This window comes from Conger conger, chromosome 6, assembly GCF_963514075.1.
Source record: "Conger conger chromosome 6, fConCon1.1, whole genome shotgun sequence".
NCBI lineage: Eukaryota > Metazoa > Chordata > Actinopteri > Anguilliformes > Congridae > Conger > Conger conger.
In genome coordinates this window covers 7,693,347-7,708,862 of record NC_083765.1, presented here as the reverse complement: position 1 = coordinate 7,708,862, position 15,516 = coordinate 7,693,347, and the positions used below count along the sequence as shown (strand labels likewise).

The 15,516-nt window shown below is 46.2% G+C and overlaps 1 protein-coding gene across 1 annotated transcript in view; it reads right to left on the bottom strand.

Annotated features, from left to right (window-relative positions):
- LOC133131309 (receptor-type tyrosine-protein phosphatase delta-like) overlaps positions 1-15,516 on the bottom strand; it is a 391,331-nt gene that overhangs the window by 14,002 nt on the left and 361,813 nt on the right. The window contains exons 34-36 of the mRNA XM_061246612.1: positions 12,314-12,489; positions 9,508-9,627; positions 8,072-8,226 (exon numbers count right to left, since the gene is read on the bottom strand). Coding sequence (XP_061102596.1) covers positions 8,072-8,226; positions 9,508-9,627; positions 12,314-12,489 — 451 coding nt within the window. The remainder of the gene's footprint in view (positions 1-8,071; positions 8,227-9,507; positions 9,628-12,313; positions 12,490-15,516) is intronic.

Here is a 15,516-nt window from a genome sequence, read left to right as displayed (position 1 = left end):
CTAATAAGTACCTAATGATGTGCTCACTGAGTGTATATCAAAGTTCCTGCTTTGATATACCCTCAGGGATGTTAGAACCCTACTGGCTTTTTTTCCACCAAAAAGAGCAGAAGAGACAATGTAGACACAGTGGCAAACCCTGCTGGAGCTACCTGGAGGCATAGTGCTTAAGGTAAATGACTGGGACACACAAGGTCAGTGGTTCTAATCCTAGTGTAGCCACAATAAGATCTGCACAGCCGTTGGGCTCTTGAGCAAGGCCCTTAACCCTGCATTGCTCCGGGGGAGGATTGTCTCCTGCTTAGTCCCCTGTCTGCCTAATGCCAATGATGTAATGTAGCTATGGTAAGGATACATCTTCAGCTGAAACCCGACTAGCACATTTCGGCTCAAAGCCTTTCCACTGTATGGCCTGTAGCATCACACGGATGTTCGACCCTTTTGGTTTGGTTGCAGGGGTGCTCATGGACAGAGATGAATCCCTTCATGTTCACATCTTTTAGTAAATAAATAAAGCTCCATGTTACTTTTATCAGCCTTGGCTTTGTTTTATCAGGAATGACAAGGTACTTGTTTCTTTCTTATCATTTAGCCTCCCTGTGTTTTTTATGATTTTTTTTTCTTTTTTTCGCAGCGAGGATGCAGCTCTATATATTTCCAGCAGATTAGATGCAAAAATGCCAGTATTCCACTGACATGGAAAACACCTGAAATCGATTCATACGATTTATATATTATTTACTGATGGTTCCAGTTCTACAATGGGAAAAGGCTACTGTATGATTAGCCAGCCTGGTTCAGCTCTGCAGGGGGAAAGGGCTATAATGAGCCAGCCTGGTTCAGCTCTACAGTGGGAAAGGACTATGTTCAGCCAGCCTGGTTCAGCTCTACAGTGGGAAAGGGCTATAATGAGCCAGCCTGGTTCAGCTCTACAGTGGGAAAGGGCTATAATGAGCCAGCCTGGTTCAGCTCTACAGTGGGAAAGGGCTATGATGAGCCAGCCTGGTTCAGCTCTACAGTGGGAAAGGGTCATAATGAGCCAGCCTGGTTCAGCTCTACAGTGGGAAAGGGCTATAATGAGCCAGCCTGGTTCAGCTCTACAGTGGGAAAGGGTCATAATGAGCCAGTCTGGTTCAGCTCTACAGTGGGAAAGGGTCATAATGAGCCAGCCTGGTTCAGCTCTACAGTGGGAAAGGGCTATAATGAACCAGCCTGGTTCAGCTCTACAGTGGGAAAGGGTCATAATGAGCCAGCCTGGTTCAGCTCTACAGTGGCAAAGGGCTATAATGAGCCAGCCTGGTTCAGCTCTACAGTGGGAAAGGGTCATAATGAGCCACTCTGGTTCAGCTCTACAGTGGGAAAGGGTCATAATGAGCCAGTCTGGTTCAGCTCTACAGTGGGAAAGGGCTACAAAGGGACAGCCTGGTTCAGCTCTACAGTGGGAAAGGGCTATAATGAGCCAGCTTGGTTCAGCTCTACAGTTGGAAAGTTATATAACGAGCCAGATAATTCCAGCTCCACAGTCTGAAAGGGCTATAATGACACAGCCTGGTTCCAGCTCTACGGCGGGAAAAGGTTATAACAGAGCCAGCCAGGTGTGATTTGCTTCTCGTACTGCTGTAATGCTGGCTGTCTTAAATGCCTAAAATGCTCAAAAAATAACACAAAACTAGATTTTCATGGCCCTCAAGTTCAATTGCAATAGAGACTCAATGTTATTGCAATAAATCGACAAAATACTCAATTCTTTGTTGGAGAAACAAAGTAGGCTTCGGAGACAATATTCGCTTTTGAGCCACAGCTGTTTGCAATTTTTACACAATATCATATTTTGACATCAAATACAAGAGGATTCCTTTATTATTAATAAAAGCAAAACAGCAGTGGAGTATATTGGTCTCATAAACTTTACTGCTATTGCAGCTGTCACAACGATGAAGAAATTATGAGAAGTTTTGCAAAAGAAAGCTTTCAGTGAATCATTTGAGCCAGACATTGTTTGGTGAGTTTCTTTGTTTTGCGATTTCCAACATAACTTCAGCCACCATGCCTGTCTGTGAAATTGATATTTGGCATAAATACCCTTCTGAAATATCTTTCTGCTGAATTCACAGTTTTATTGACTGTACAGTAGTTAATCTAGAAATACCCCAGACGTATCTTCAGTCCCTCAGAGCACAGTAAGCAACCATGGAATACCTGCCCGGGCTCTCAAAAAATATGAATAATGGACTTTATTAACATAATATTTTGTACTTTGAGATCATGAACTGAAAGGTACATAAAATGACATTTTTCTTCCTATTCTTCTTCTTCTTCATCATCTTCTGCAACTACTGCTACTACTACTACTGCTACTACTACTGCTTATACTCCTACTATTATTGCTCATACTACTACGACTAAAGCTAATACTGTTACTACTTATATTACTACTGCTCATACTACTGCTACTGATACTACTACTACTGCTACTGACCATACTGCTACTGCTACTGCTGCTGCTACTACTACTACTGCTACTGCTGCTGCTGCTTATACAACCACTCATACTACTACTGCTACTACTGCTACTGACCATACTACTACTGCTACTACTGCTACTACTACTGCTACTACTGCTACTACTACTACTGCTACTACTGCTACTACTACTGCTACTACTGCTACTACTGCTACTACTACTGCTACTAATAATAATAACAACAATAATCATAATAATAATAATAATAATAATAATAATAACAATAATATTAATGGGCCTCTGAACCAAACCGTGGAGGCACAAGAGTCTAATTCATCATTTGTTACTGTTATTACACTGCACTCATTTACCAGAGGCTCTCATCCAGAACAGTGTACACTGAAAGAGATCACAGTTATGTGACCAGCAGTGTTCTGCATTATTATTATCCCTTATAGGAAGCGTTGTCTTGTATCTCTACAAAAAAACAAAAAAGCAAAAATAGCAGAAGCACTCATAGAACTGCCGAACAACATGACTGGCCCCAGCAATAAAAACATTAAATATGATGTAACTTCTTCTGCCAGCCTACAAGCCTGATACACAGTGAGGAATACACGTGAATGACATACGAAATAGGCCTGTGTCTTACACCACATTCATCCGCAGACTGAGGTGGAGAACACGCTAGATCCACGCAGCTTGGCTGGAGCAGGTCAGGATGACCTCTAGGAATCCCAAACCCTACCCCCACCTCTGCCCCCACTACACCCCTCACCCCTCACCCCCCCCCATCCTCGTTCCTGGAAAAAAAAAAAAACCCTGCCCTACGTGGTGTAGGGCCGAGGTCATACAAATAAGCGCAAGCCCCTAGCAGATGGCCAGATTCCTCCCCAGCAAAGTCACCCCTCGGAGTCACGCCGCAGAGCCGGGCGCTAACAGCTGTGCTCCCGCGGGGGCGACTGCCGAAGTCTCCTCCACTCCAGCTCCTTCACCATCCAGCCCGGCGAGAACCCCGACTCCATTTCCCACGAGACGGAGTCTGCCGCCGTGTGAGTGCGTAGGCCTGGTGAGCGCTTTTTACCTGAGTGCTGTTACAGAGAGGCGCAGTGTTATTCAGAAGCAGACGGCGTGCCACAACAGCGGATGTATGCCGCGGGTTTCCACCGTGTTAATTCACCGTGTATTTTTCCTTTCGCCGGCCACGGAATCACGTTTATGAGAAGACTGCTCTGGGTTTCATTAGAGCGGCCCCGGTAACCGTGACAACACCTGGGCAGCCCAAATCCCAGAAACCACCCCCTGCCCCGCGGGGCCTGGGCTTGTACAGTACAGGAGAGAAATGACTTGGGCTCTCACGGTCTGCGAGCGGGGAGCGGGTTTCAGGGTCGAGGAAAAGCCTGCTGCGCCCCCCCCGCTTCTTCTTCTGTGTTTTCTCGGTGGACCCTCCTGGTTTAAATTTAAATTCAATGCTTTAAACAGACGAAGCCAAGGCCACTGTTGCTTTTTACACGACTCCCCAGTTTATTGGACTCTTTAGCGTGTTTTGGATTCTTATGTGATCAAAGTGTACGAGGCGCAGCCATGCTACGCAAACACGATGACAAATGCGCAACAGTGCGAAAGATGGGAAGTCCATGGAAGCAGATGTCGATTTCTGTAATGCAACCCAGCAGTTGTGCTGATTGTATAGCAGATTGGACAAGACAGAGCCCTGTTCTGTCACTACGCTGTGCATGGTGGATGTGTCTTTTTATTGACCCGCAGTGATCAATCTCAGCAGATGCACTTTCTCATTACGGCACCCTGCACTCCGTGTCGGCCCTCGTGCCAGGAAACTTGGAGCAGTTGGAAAGGCTCCCTTTAACTCAAAAACGACTTGGGACAATTAATAATAACAATAAAAAACCTGGCCAGATGTTTAAAACTAAAGTACTCCATCACACTGATTAAAGCAGAAGTATACAGTGAGTATACGCACACATGGGCGTGTGCGCACAAACAAACACACACAGACACACACGCACACACACATATACACTCACTCTCGCTCACTCACTCATGCACACGCATGCATGCACGCACACACACACACACACACTCTCTCTCACTCACACTCTCTCACGCACGCACGCAAGCGCACACACAAAATATGTGTAATTAAAAACAGAGTACTGGGTTCAATTTTCATGGTCGATGACAAGACAGGCTTTGTCTAACACATCATCACGTCACGCATAACAGCACTAAAGTGTTGCAGGCTCTTTCATATGCAGTGGACTGAAAGTGCAAGGTAATAACTGTAATTAATGGTGAAGAGGTTCGACAAATTGCAGTGTGGGAATCCGCATTGACAGCACTCTCATGTCAAGATGCCATCTCATTGTCCCTCTGAATTAATGCACACTCTTCCTGCCCGGTCTAAATGGGTCCGTTGTCTAGGTGAGAGGTCCAAAGTAAAAAAAAAAAAAAAATAAATAAATAAATAAACCACACAAATTGAAACCACTTCAGGTGTGGTCCACTCCGGTCGTACACAAGTGAGAAAAATTAATTTCCGACCCTCCACTGAAGTACCTTAGGAGACCGAAAAGAATAATTAAGCGCACACACACTTAAAAATCCACATAGCGGTATTCCATATAAAACATGCATATGCAACATTTACACTTTCGTCCATTCCATTAAAGTTGTAGTATTTATAAATACACGACAGCCCTCTCTGCTTTAATGCACTGCCCTTACACTGTCTCAAATGCCATTCACAAAGCCCACAGTTAGGAAATGACTACAGTACCAGCATTCTCACATGCCTTAAACGCACACAGGAAACCTCATTACAGTTTGAGGTCAGGCTCTTCCACGTTAGCCCTCTAAGGTGTCAGATGGCAAATATGTGATGAGAGCGTTCTTAACCTAACATTCGAATGCCGACAGAACAACCACTGCTGTTCATTTAAAGCAGCGGAGCTACAGAGCACTGGCTCAGAATGAAATGACTTCCGTGACAGAAAAAGCTCCTCTTCACGGGGTTGATTTCCTGATAGCAGCTTGCGGACCTGGCAGTGTCTTTCTGGGGTACCCGCTGATGTGGGTGAGTCTGCCAGTTCCACAAACACATCTCAACAGCAGTCCCAGCGCATCTGATAATCCATCAGGCGCTCGTAAAAGATTCATCTGCCAAATTCAGTTTTTCTTAACGAGGAGAGGGAGCTAAACAGAGCGTGTTTCTGTTATTATTATTATTATTATTATTATTATTATCATTATTACGCAAATAATTCATAGCAGCATGTCTTAGGGTAGCCAAGAAAATAACCGCCACTTGAACTTTAATTTGTGTCAGACATTAATCTGGAAAATCTTACCCTCGAGGTAATGGTGTCTAAAGCAAAGGTATTAATATTGGAAATTTGATGAAAAGCACTTTCATGCACAATGAGAAATCCATATTCAAGATACGCATCAGCGCTGTCAATGCATCCCGCGCCCGAGGCTCCGGCTTCACTTCAATGGACTGGCGAGGAAACGCAGGGCACTGGCGCAGGCTCTGCAGTGTTAATTACGCACAAAAGAGCCCATCGATTAGCATCGCTGTGGAGGCCTGCGCTGGACCACACACAACACAGCTCTGCCAGGCGCTACACCGGGGTCCTGGGCCCTGAAAGGCCTCACACTGCTGCCCACCACCCCAGGAAATCCCACGTTCTGAGCTTTCGTTTTGTTTCTGGAGGCCCCTGTCAGTGAGGGCCTTCGGAGATGTTTTACTCCCCCCCCGTCCCCACCTACACCCCCCCCCCCTTGATCACAGTCATTACATTTGTAAATAAGGGAGCAGTGGAATGTCTTCATAAGCTGTAGTGCGTTGCACAGACAATAATTGACGAAAATAGTTTTGCCCCCCGAAATGGCGTTCAGCTTTGGAGCACTTCATCCGATGGGCAGGAGTCACATCCGCCAAATGGAGGGAACCCCTGCCCCCTGCCCCCTGCCGCTGACGAACACAGGCTTTCAGCGGAAACCCCGCTCCGGGCAGGCCCTGTGTTTAACGTCCGCGCGTGGCATTTTGCGCCTTCCTGAAATCCCTTCCGTTTCACCGCTGCGTCTGCCCCTCCCCGGCTCAGCTTCCACAGCGCGGTGACTGACAACGCCGCCGAACACAACCCTGTCTCGCAATCCGAAGTCGCTCCTGTGTTTGTTTGAGGTTCTCTCGCCCAAGGGCATTGTGGGTGTACAGGAGACATGGCGTGACGAGGGAGAACAGGAGAATGAAGGACACCGCCCAGGGGGCTGACTTTAGTAATCCTAACACTCTCTTTTTTTGGGGGGGGGGGGGTTTAACTTGTTGGGAGTCTAAAGTGTACTGAGACACGTTAACCCTTTGGTGACCACAGAAACACCTGTGTAGCTGTTATAGTCTAGCTCTGAATGACTGGGCATGTCAGGAACATCCATAACCGAACATTCAAAATGATGACGCCATCATAATCGCTGTTAATATCGGTAGGTCAGTCACTAATAATGACATCTGGTGCAGAGACACTGACTTTCATACACACTGAGATCACCCTCAGTGAGATTAAATAGATATATTTTACAATTTACCAAGAAATCACGGGAATCCAGTTTATTCTACTGTTTGTGGAAACAGCAGCACATTAATGCTGCTCATCTAACACTGCTGATCTATATCTTACTCGTACTGACTAAAGTATGTGACCGAAGTCTACCAGACTAAGCACCATTTTATGATAATTTATCAAATATAATCAATTACAACTTATAAACAATTAATTTTGTGCTTTCAGAATGAAACAGGTATGACCAGCAGAATAAAGATACATTTTAAATCATGTGGAAAAGGTTTAAACACACAGCTTTAGTTCATTTCACCCTAACAAGGCATTCATAGAAAGAAAAGATCCCAGCACTTCATATAAAGACCTGATTTATGAAGATATTTACCATGAGCAAAACCTTTTCATGCAAACAAAACCAATAACATGACCAATAATTGGTTATGGTATTGGTTTTGCACCAATCATTGGCTGTGTTACTAGTTTTGAGTTTTGTGTGCGCTAAAATGTTTTGCACATTGAACATAATGTCCAACATTAAATGTCTTAGTGCAGGGGTGTCAAACTGAATTCCCAGGGGGCCGCAGTGTCTGCAGGTTTTTGTGGTTTCCTTCCAATCAGCTGTCAATGAAGGCCTTGAGAACAAGGTGTGTGGATTATTTAGCCAATCAACGACTTGAATGAACCACAGGCGCCGAGAACATCCCAAAAACCCGCAGACTGGAGTTTGACACCTGTGTCTTTTACATTACATTATTGGCATTTGGCAGACGCTCTTATCCAGAGCGACGTACAGTTGATTAGACTAAGCAGGAGACAATCCTCCCCTGGAGCAATGCAGGGTTAAGGGCCTTGCTCAAGGACCCAACGGCTGTGCAGATCTTATTGTGGCTACACCAGGATTAGAACCACCGACCTTGGGTGTCCCAGGCATGTACCTTAACCACTACGCAACAGGCCGCCCTGTCTTAGTGAATCACGCTCTGAGTGTGGCTTGGTCTTCTCTCCCGCAGGGGGCGCTGTGCTTTACCTGCAGTGCACAACCATGGGCCCGGCATCCGGGGGGTTACAGGCCTTCACCCGCCGCAGGAAGGCCAGGAACGGGGTGGGGTGCTCCGGGACGCCGTGGTCCGGCCAGGCCGTGAACTGGAACTGCCGCACCTCCCTCTTCTCGCTCGACCCGTTCTGGTGAGAAATACCAGACTGAAACAGAGCATTTTTCAAGTTCTGATGGGCGTACAACAGTGGACCTCCCGCCTCTCACTCCGTCCGTTTTTGCAGGAAACGTCGAGAAATACCCGATTGAAACAGAGCATTTTTCAACGTTTTTCAGATGGGGACCTTACAGCAGTGGACCTCATTCTTTGTCCTGGCAGGCCGCAGGGTTTGCTGGTTTTTGTTTTGGCTTTAATATCAGTATTCTATTGAGACCCAAGAAAAAAGGTGAGACAACTGCTTTAACTGAACACCCTGCACCTCTCCAGGACCAGGAGAGAGGACCCCAGCACACCCTGCACCTCTCCAGGACCAGGAGTGAGGGCCCCAGCACACCCTGTGGCTCTCCAGGACCAGGAGTGAGGAGCCCAGCACACCCTGCACCTCTTCAGGACCCGGAGTGAGGATGCCAACACACCCTGTGGCTCTCCAGGACCAGGAGTGAGGACCCCAGCACACCCTGCGGCTCTCCAGGACCAGGAGTGAGGACCCCAGCACACCCTGTGGCTCTCCAGGACCAGGAGTGAGGACCCCAGCACACCCTGCACCTCTCCAGGACCAGGAGTGAGGCCCCCAGCACATCCTGCGGCTCTCCAGGACCAGGAGTGAGGACCCCAGCACACCCTGCACCTCTCCAGGACCAGGATTGAGGACCCCAGCACACCCTGCGGCTCTCCAGGACCAGGAGTGAGGACCCCAGCACACCCTGCACCTCTCCAGGACCAGGAGTGAGGACCCCAGCACACCCTGCGGCTCTCCAGGACCAGGAGTGAGGACCCCAGCACACCCTGCACCTCTCCAGGACCAGGAGTGAGGACCCCAGCACACCCTGCACCTCTCCAGGACCAGGAGTGAGGACCCCAGCACACCCTGCGGCTCTCCAGGACCAGGAGTGAGGACTCCAGCACACCCTGCGGCTCTCCAGGACCAGGAGTGAGGACCCCAGCACACCCTGCACCTCTCCAGGACCAGGAGTGAGGACCCCAGCACACCCTGCGGCTCTCCAGGACCAGGAGTGAGGACCCCAGCACACCCTGAGCCTCTCCAGGACCAGGAGTGAGGACCCCAGCACACCCTGCGGCTCTCCAGGACCAGGAGTGAGGACTCCAGCACACCCTGCGGCTCTCCAGGACTAGGAGTGAGGACCCCAGCACACCCTGCACCTCTCCAGGACCAGGAGTGAAAATGTGGAAGGTGGTGGAAGGAGAGAATCTCAGATACACGCAGTTTACTTTCCTTCATTAACTTTACCTTGTAGAGAGCGAACGTCCTCACGCAGTACGTTGCTAGCTCCACGGTGTCGAGCAGCGAGACCTGGATCAAACCGTACGTCTCCGTCCCTCTGGTGGGCCAATACTGGTCACATTTAACCTGAGACAGAGCAAAACGCATATTAACATACATTTACTGTTCCAAGAAATTCACCAAAAAACTGCAAAACTGCTTACACAAGTCCATCTGCTAGCCCGTTGCCTGGCTTAAAAAACAGCATGTGTTTTTTGATTGCCGTTTTCATTACTTGAGCATATTGCAGGGTATTTGCAGTATGTCTTCCCTAAGTCACGGAAATAGGCCGTTTGAGCTGAGGGAAATGGACTGCCAATAGCTGATTTTGCTGATTTATACATTTCACACTGGAGAAAACAGCCTAGCACATTCCGCTGATCCAGACACCATTATTTATTGGACTGACAGACTCTATAATCACGACCGTAACCGCCGTTTTTTCAAATCACATTTAAGATGCTAGTTTATTGTGATTATACTGTTTCGTTGCCCAGCGAACAACCAATAAAGCAGCGCTCCATTAGGGTATTACTGCTCCACTGCCAAGGGGAAACAAATTAATGCCTTGTGTGAATAATAACATACTTGGTCTGAAACCCATACATCTCCCTCATTAACATACGCACACAAGAGTTACTAAATATGGCCATACAGTTCAAACTTAACAACCAATACCTCTATGATCAAAAAAGAGTGTGAAGGGTAATTGGATCAAGACTTGAATTAACCCAGTAAATATGGACAGTGAAGGCTATTGCTAATGCTATAAGTAGAATGACTGAATGACCTGCGTTGCTCTGGTCACAAGCTTGTTTCCCTAATCACACTGAAAAGCAACTAACTCTCTTTGTACCTGATCAGAAAGCAACACATTCTCTCAATGTGCCATGAAAAATGGCAGGACTCTGATGAACAGCATTTTCCATCCTATATCAACCCCACACACCACATTCTGCCATCTGCTCTCAAAACGATAGTCCGCGGTGTTCTGTTCTCTTATTATTGTCAGCATACTGACACTATTAAAAATGACTTATCATCCTGTGCTCATCCATGCTGAACTCTGAACATGTATCATGGCTTTGCCAGTCCCACATATACTACACTGAAATACGATATCGTCATACCCATTTGCTACTTGAAGCACTGCAGTCACTCTAACACTGACTATGACATTTGACACTTCACATACAGTAACTCTATGTAGTAGGCTTACAGGTGTATCAAACTACTCAGTAAGTTATTAATTAGACCTTAATTACTTGGCACCAGATTTTTGTTGCCTAAACATTCAGTCACTGGCACCTGTTAAATGTCGAAATGCAAATATTAATATGCAAACTACCTACACGTAGGGATAAATATTCATTTGGGTAAACCATGAGCCATTTGTGTAGGCTGGTAGCTGTAGTTCATATGACCATACAACAAATCAACATCAGCGTTTGTGCTTAACCCAATAAACTGGCAGCTCAACCAAACAGTTCAGTTGAAAATGAAAATTCATTGAAAATGTATTCATATGTGCATATAAATCACTTTGTTGATTTAGTTTCTTTTCTGTTGAATTTCTATGCATGTCTAAAAAACAAATAAATGAAGTGAAATTTTGATGGGATTGCACTGCCAGTTAAAGGATTAAAAGCATGCGTTTGGGTGTGTGGTGCTGTTGAGGGCATGTGCAAGGCCTCGCTCTGCCCTTCTGGTGCACGTACAGGGGGGTGGGCAGCGCAAAGGAGCATGCTCAACCAGTGACCCCGAAACGTGGGGTGAGAACAGAAAAAAACAAGCCTTTTAAACGTGACACAGCATGATTTCAATAAACACTTGAGGAAAAAAATTCAAAAACATCTCTTGAGAATCAATTCGTCGGCTCTGGCTTCTCAGGTAATTGCGAAGGAAAAATAAATCGGCTGCACTCAATTATTCTCAACTTCAAATTGGCACTTTTAATTTCAATTATAAACTCTATGAAAAGGAACATTTGGAGCTTGTCAAAACCATGCAATTATGTGTTCAGACATACTCCGCCATCACTTTAATGTGCTTTACTTAAGGGCCATTTGCACTTGCGAGACATTATTTTTTCGATTTAAGAAAAAAAAAAAAAAAAACCCATACATTTCTTGTATAACTGTGCTGCGTGTAATTAGTGTCTATTTTAACATAATTGATTCAACATGCCCCATAGTGTGGAGGAAGGGGCCAGTGGGGGTCACCGTGTGCATTTAAGAACAAATAAACAACAGGCAACCGAATGCGTGACCATTTATCTGGTGGAAGAAAACGAGAGATTCCTTGCCTTGGAGAAGAAATAAGAGGGCATCTGAGGAATTAAAATACACCAAACAAGAAAACAGCGTGAGCTGAAAGACAAGCTGCTAAAATATAAAACACATAGCTGCTGCCCGCACGGGTGGAGCAGGGGAGCCAGACTGCCCTCATACACCTGGACCCGGGTTCCATTCCTGCAGGGCCAGCATGCACAGGGCTTTCCCTCCATTAGTTCATTATCTTCATGCACATGACTCCAGTTCAGACCACAGTACGATGCTTGATATAGGGACAAAGGAACAGTTACAGTACCAACTGTGAATTTATTTAGATTTTTAAAAAATCTGACCAAAGAAATCATTGGGTTCATGAAAGAATTACGTTGGGGGAATATGAAGAAGAAGAAGAAGAAGGAGGAAGAGGAGGAGGAAGAGGAAGAGGAGGAGAGGACACGTTCATTCGGTATTGGTTCCAGAAGTTTCTGGGAGTGAGTTACCCTTGATCGTTCCTCCAGCTTGGTCATCATGACGATGTTGGCCGTGTGCTGCTCCCAGATCATCCTCCAGAAGTCGCCGAAGGTCTCGGGGAGCGAGCCCTGGGTGGCGATGTAGGCGTTCTGCTTCCTGTAGCCGTCGATGTAGTTAGCGTTGATGTAGTCGCTGCCTGGAACGCCTGAGAGCCGGACGGGAACACGTTCAACGTTTTACAACAAGGTCAGGGCGAGAGGATGACCGTGTGGTGGAGTCTGCAGTGACACTATCTCCCAACGATTACACAAAACCCCTCCTTCGCTGCCCTGCCCTGTGAGGCCATGTTAGATCCATTTCCCACGGGACAGTACTCTCTGTACTCTAACCCTCAGTTTCCAACCACATCCAAGTGGAAATAATACATCAGAGCAACGGACTGTCGGCTCCATTAAAACAACAAAAATGAGAGGTTCAGGAGGTCCTTTAATCCAAATTAGAAATACTTGTTTTAGGACAGGACACAAGGATAGGCATGTCAGGACACAAATTATAAATTAATGTTCTTTCTGGGACCCTTACAATACACATACTGTACACGCACAGCCCAGTGGACCACAGACTCATTCCAGGACCCACTTCATACACTCCCACCGCCCGTTTTGGGTTCCCGACCCATAGCGTTTTTTACACAGGTGAGTGAAACGTTACGACGCGCCGGCTCCGGCCTTGAGTCGGAGCTGCACTCCAGAGAACGCCGCTCGAGTTGGGACAGTCAAGTGCTGCAGATCTGCTATTAAATCAGCTCAGCCCTTACTCTGCCTGCCTTAATGCCGGCACTACTCCAGGCACTTGGCAGTGACTAAGATGAATTGAATGTAGGCCTGGCTTCTTTTCAAGAGCTTTAATCAGACCACTCATTCCACTTTCTCATATCAGACGGTCCGTTTCTTCAATTTCTTTGCCCGTTGTGTTGCTGTACCCGTCAAACATGTTTGATTGTGAGACCGTTGAAACTGCACGGCATTTAACCCCCTCCTTATAAATATTCTGATGCCGTGTGACTGACTCTTCTTTTTGGATGACTAGTGTCTGAGTTGGGTGGGAAAAAAAACCGCACGGTGTTGCGCTGAACGTCTTTCTCATGTCAGGGCGCACCTGCGAGCTGATAAACAAACGCCGCTTTGGGAGGAGGGATTGAGGCTGTCACAGACAAGAAAATGCTCTTCTCTCGGGCCACGATTTTTTTTTTTTTTGTCGAAATAAATAAAATAAGCGAATAAATAAATAAATAATCCTCCCCTATCTTCTCCTGTTGCTGGGAGAAGCCGTGTTGACAGCGTGTCACAGCGTTTGGACTCCCGCTCTGCACATGGTGTGCCAAGATAAGCCTCACACGTGTGGGATTCACCTCCCAGCAGCACCCCGCCCCCCCCCCCCACCCCCACCGCCCTGCTCACAGGTAGCTTATTTTCGGGCGAGAGCGCTGATTGGTCTCTGCGGACGGCCTGGCTGGGGGATTAAGACTATTTGCTTTCGGATGAAAAGAGGGGAAAATAATCGGCGGGCTTTAACATAATGAGAGAGATAAAAGGTGACCGACGCAGTCGCCGTTTGAATGAGTCGGTCGTACGGACAGAGGCGTCTGCCTGCCGGAACACTGCGTCTGACTTCACTTTTGTATGGAGAGGGCATCTTATCTTTAACAGCAGATGAGAAACACAATTTCTGCATTGACACTGTAGGACTGTATTCACACGGATGTTTATAGGGGCGAGTGAATGAGCTGTCGTTAGAAGTGGCTAAAGAAGAACGATTAAGCACAATAATTGAGAATACAATCTTTGGCTGAAAACCTCTCGCTGTGATTGGAGCGTAGCAGCTATAGACACACACAGACTTTCCCCACCAGAGGAAAGCATGCTAATTCTAAAGGCTGTTTCAGCCTTAAGAAATGTTTTTCCAAAAACAAATCTTAGACAAAATGTTGAAGCAGAAGCACTTATGTAAATTTGACGAGAACAAATGGTGAGGCGCAGGACTTTGAATGAGATCTGTCTATTTCAAGATTAGGCATTGGACACAACCATGTATCTGAGTGATAAGGACAGATGGCAGGAAAGTCGGCCATTTTAACTCCGAGGCGGAAAACAATTAAATTGTGGGAGCTTCATCAAACAATTACACAGACACTAGGCAAAATTATCAAATAAATAAATAAACCTTGAACATAAACGGAAGAAATCCCTGTTGCCCACTGTTTTGTTAGAAAGCCCTGGAAGCAGGTAGCAATCTGCACAGAAAGCACCTGATGAAAATGACGTTGTGTTTATGCGTTAATGCGAAGCTGCCCTTTCCTTCGTCATTGTCATTGTAATGGGACTGAAATCATAAAGGAATCCAGCATATTTATGTGTGCGCTTTTGCTGCTCCTGCATGTATTTTATTTTATTTTTAATATATTTATTTCACCCGTGCACTGGCAGAAATCTATTTTGCCGCGGACTGGCTTGCCTTTTGTGCCGCTATCTGGCTCAAGCAGATTTTGATTTGGTTTCCGTTTTATTGAAAGGAAATGTTTTTAATTATATGGTTCCTGGAAGTCAGTTCAAGACACGTTTATATCAGCGACTATACAGAGGAAACCTGCCCACACTTTGACATTTATATTTTATACATACAGCATATGCATACTATACATATATATATATATATATATATATATATATATATACTCATACACATGCATACGCACACACACATGAATACACACACAAGCACAGACAAACACGCAAGCACACGCATGCACGCACACATGAACGCACACACAAACCCACATTGTAGCAGTAAATATAATTGTAGAAACATGTTGTTATTCTCTTTTGTAGACATTATGCAGGAACAGGTATCAGCATTCAGGGTGCTGGTGGAGGAGTTGGGTGCAGGCTTTTGTGGTTCTGAGACAGGTTCAGAGGGGAGAACAGCAGGAGGGGGAGGGCTAGGGGCTGCAGGACTACATTTGATTTTGCTTCCAAAGAAATAAATAAGACAGGCAGGTGAGTATTTTTCTGGAGTATGAGGGTGTGATGGCAGGTGAGTATTTTTCTGGAGTATGAGGGTGTGATGACAGGTGAGTATTGTTCTGGAGAGTGAGGGTGTGATGGCAGGTGAGTATTGTTCTGGAGAGTGAGGGTGTGATGGCAGGTGAGTATTGTTCTGGAATGTGATGGTG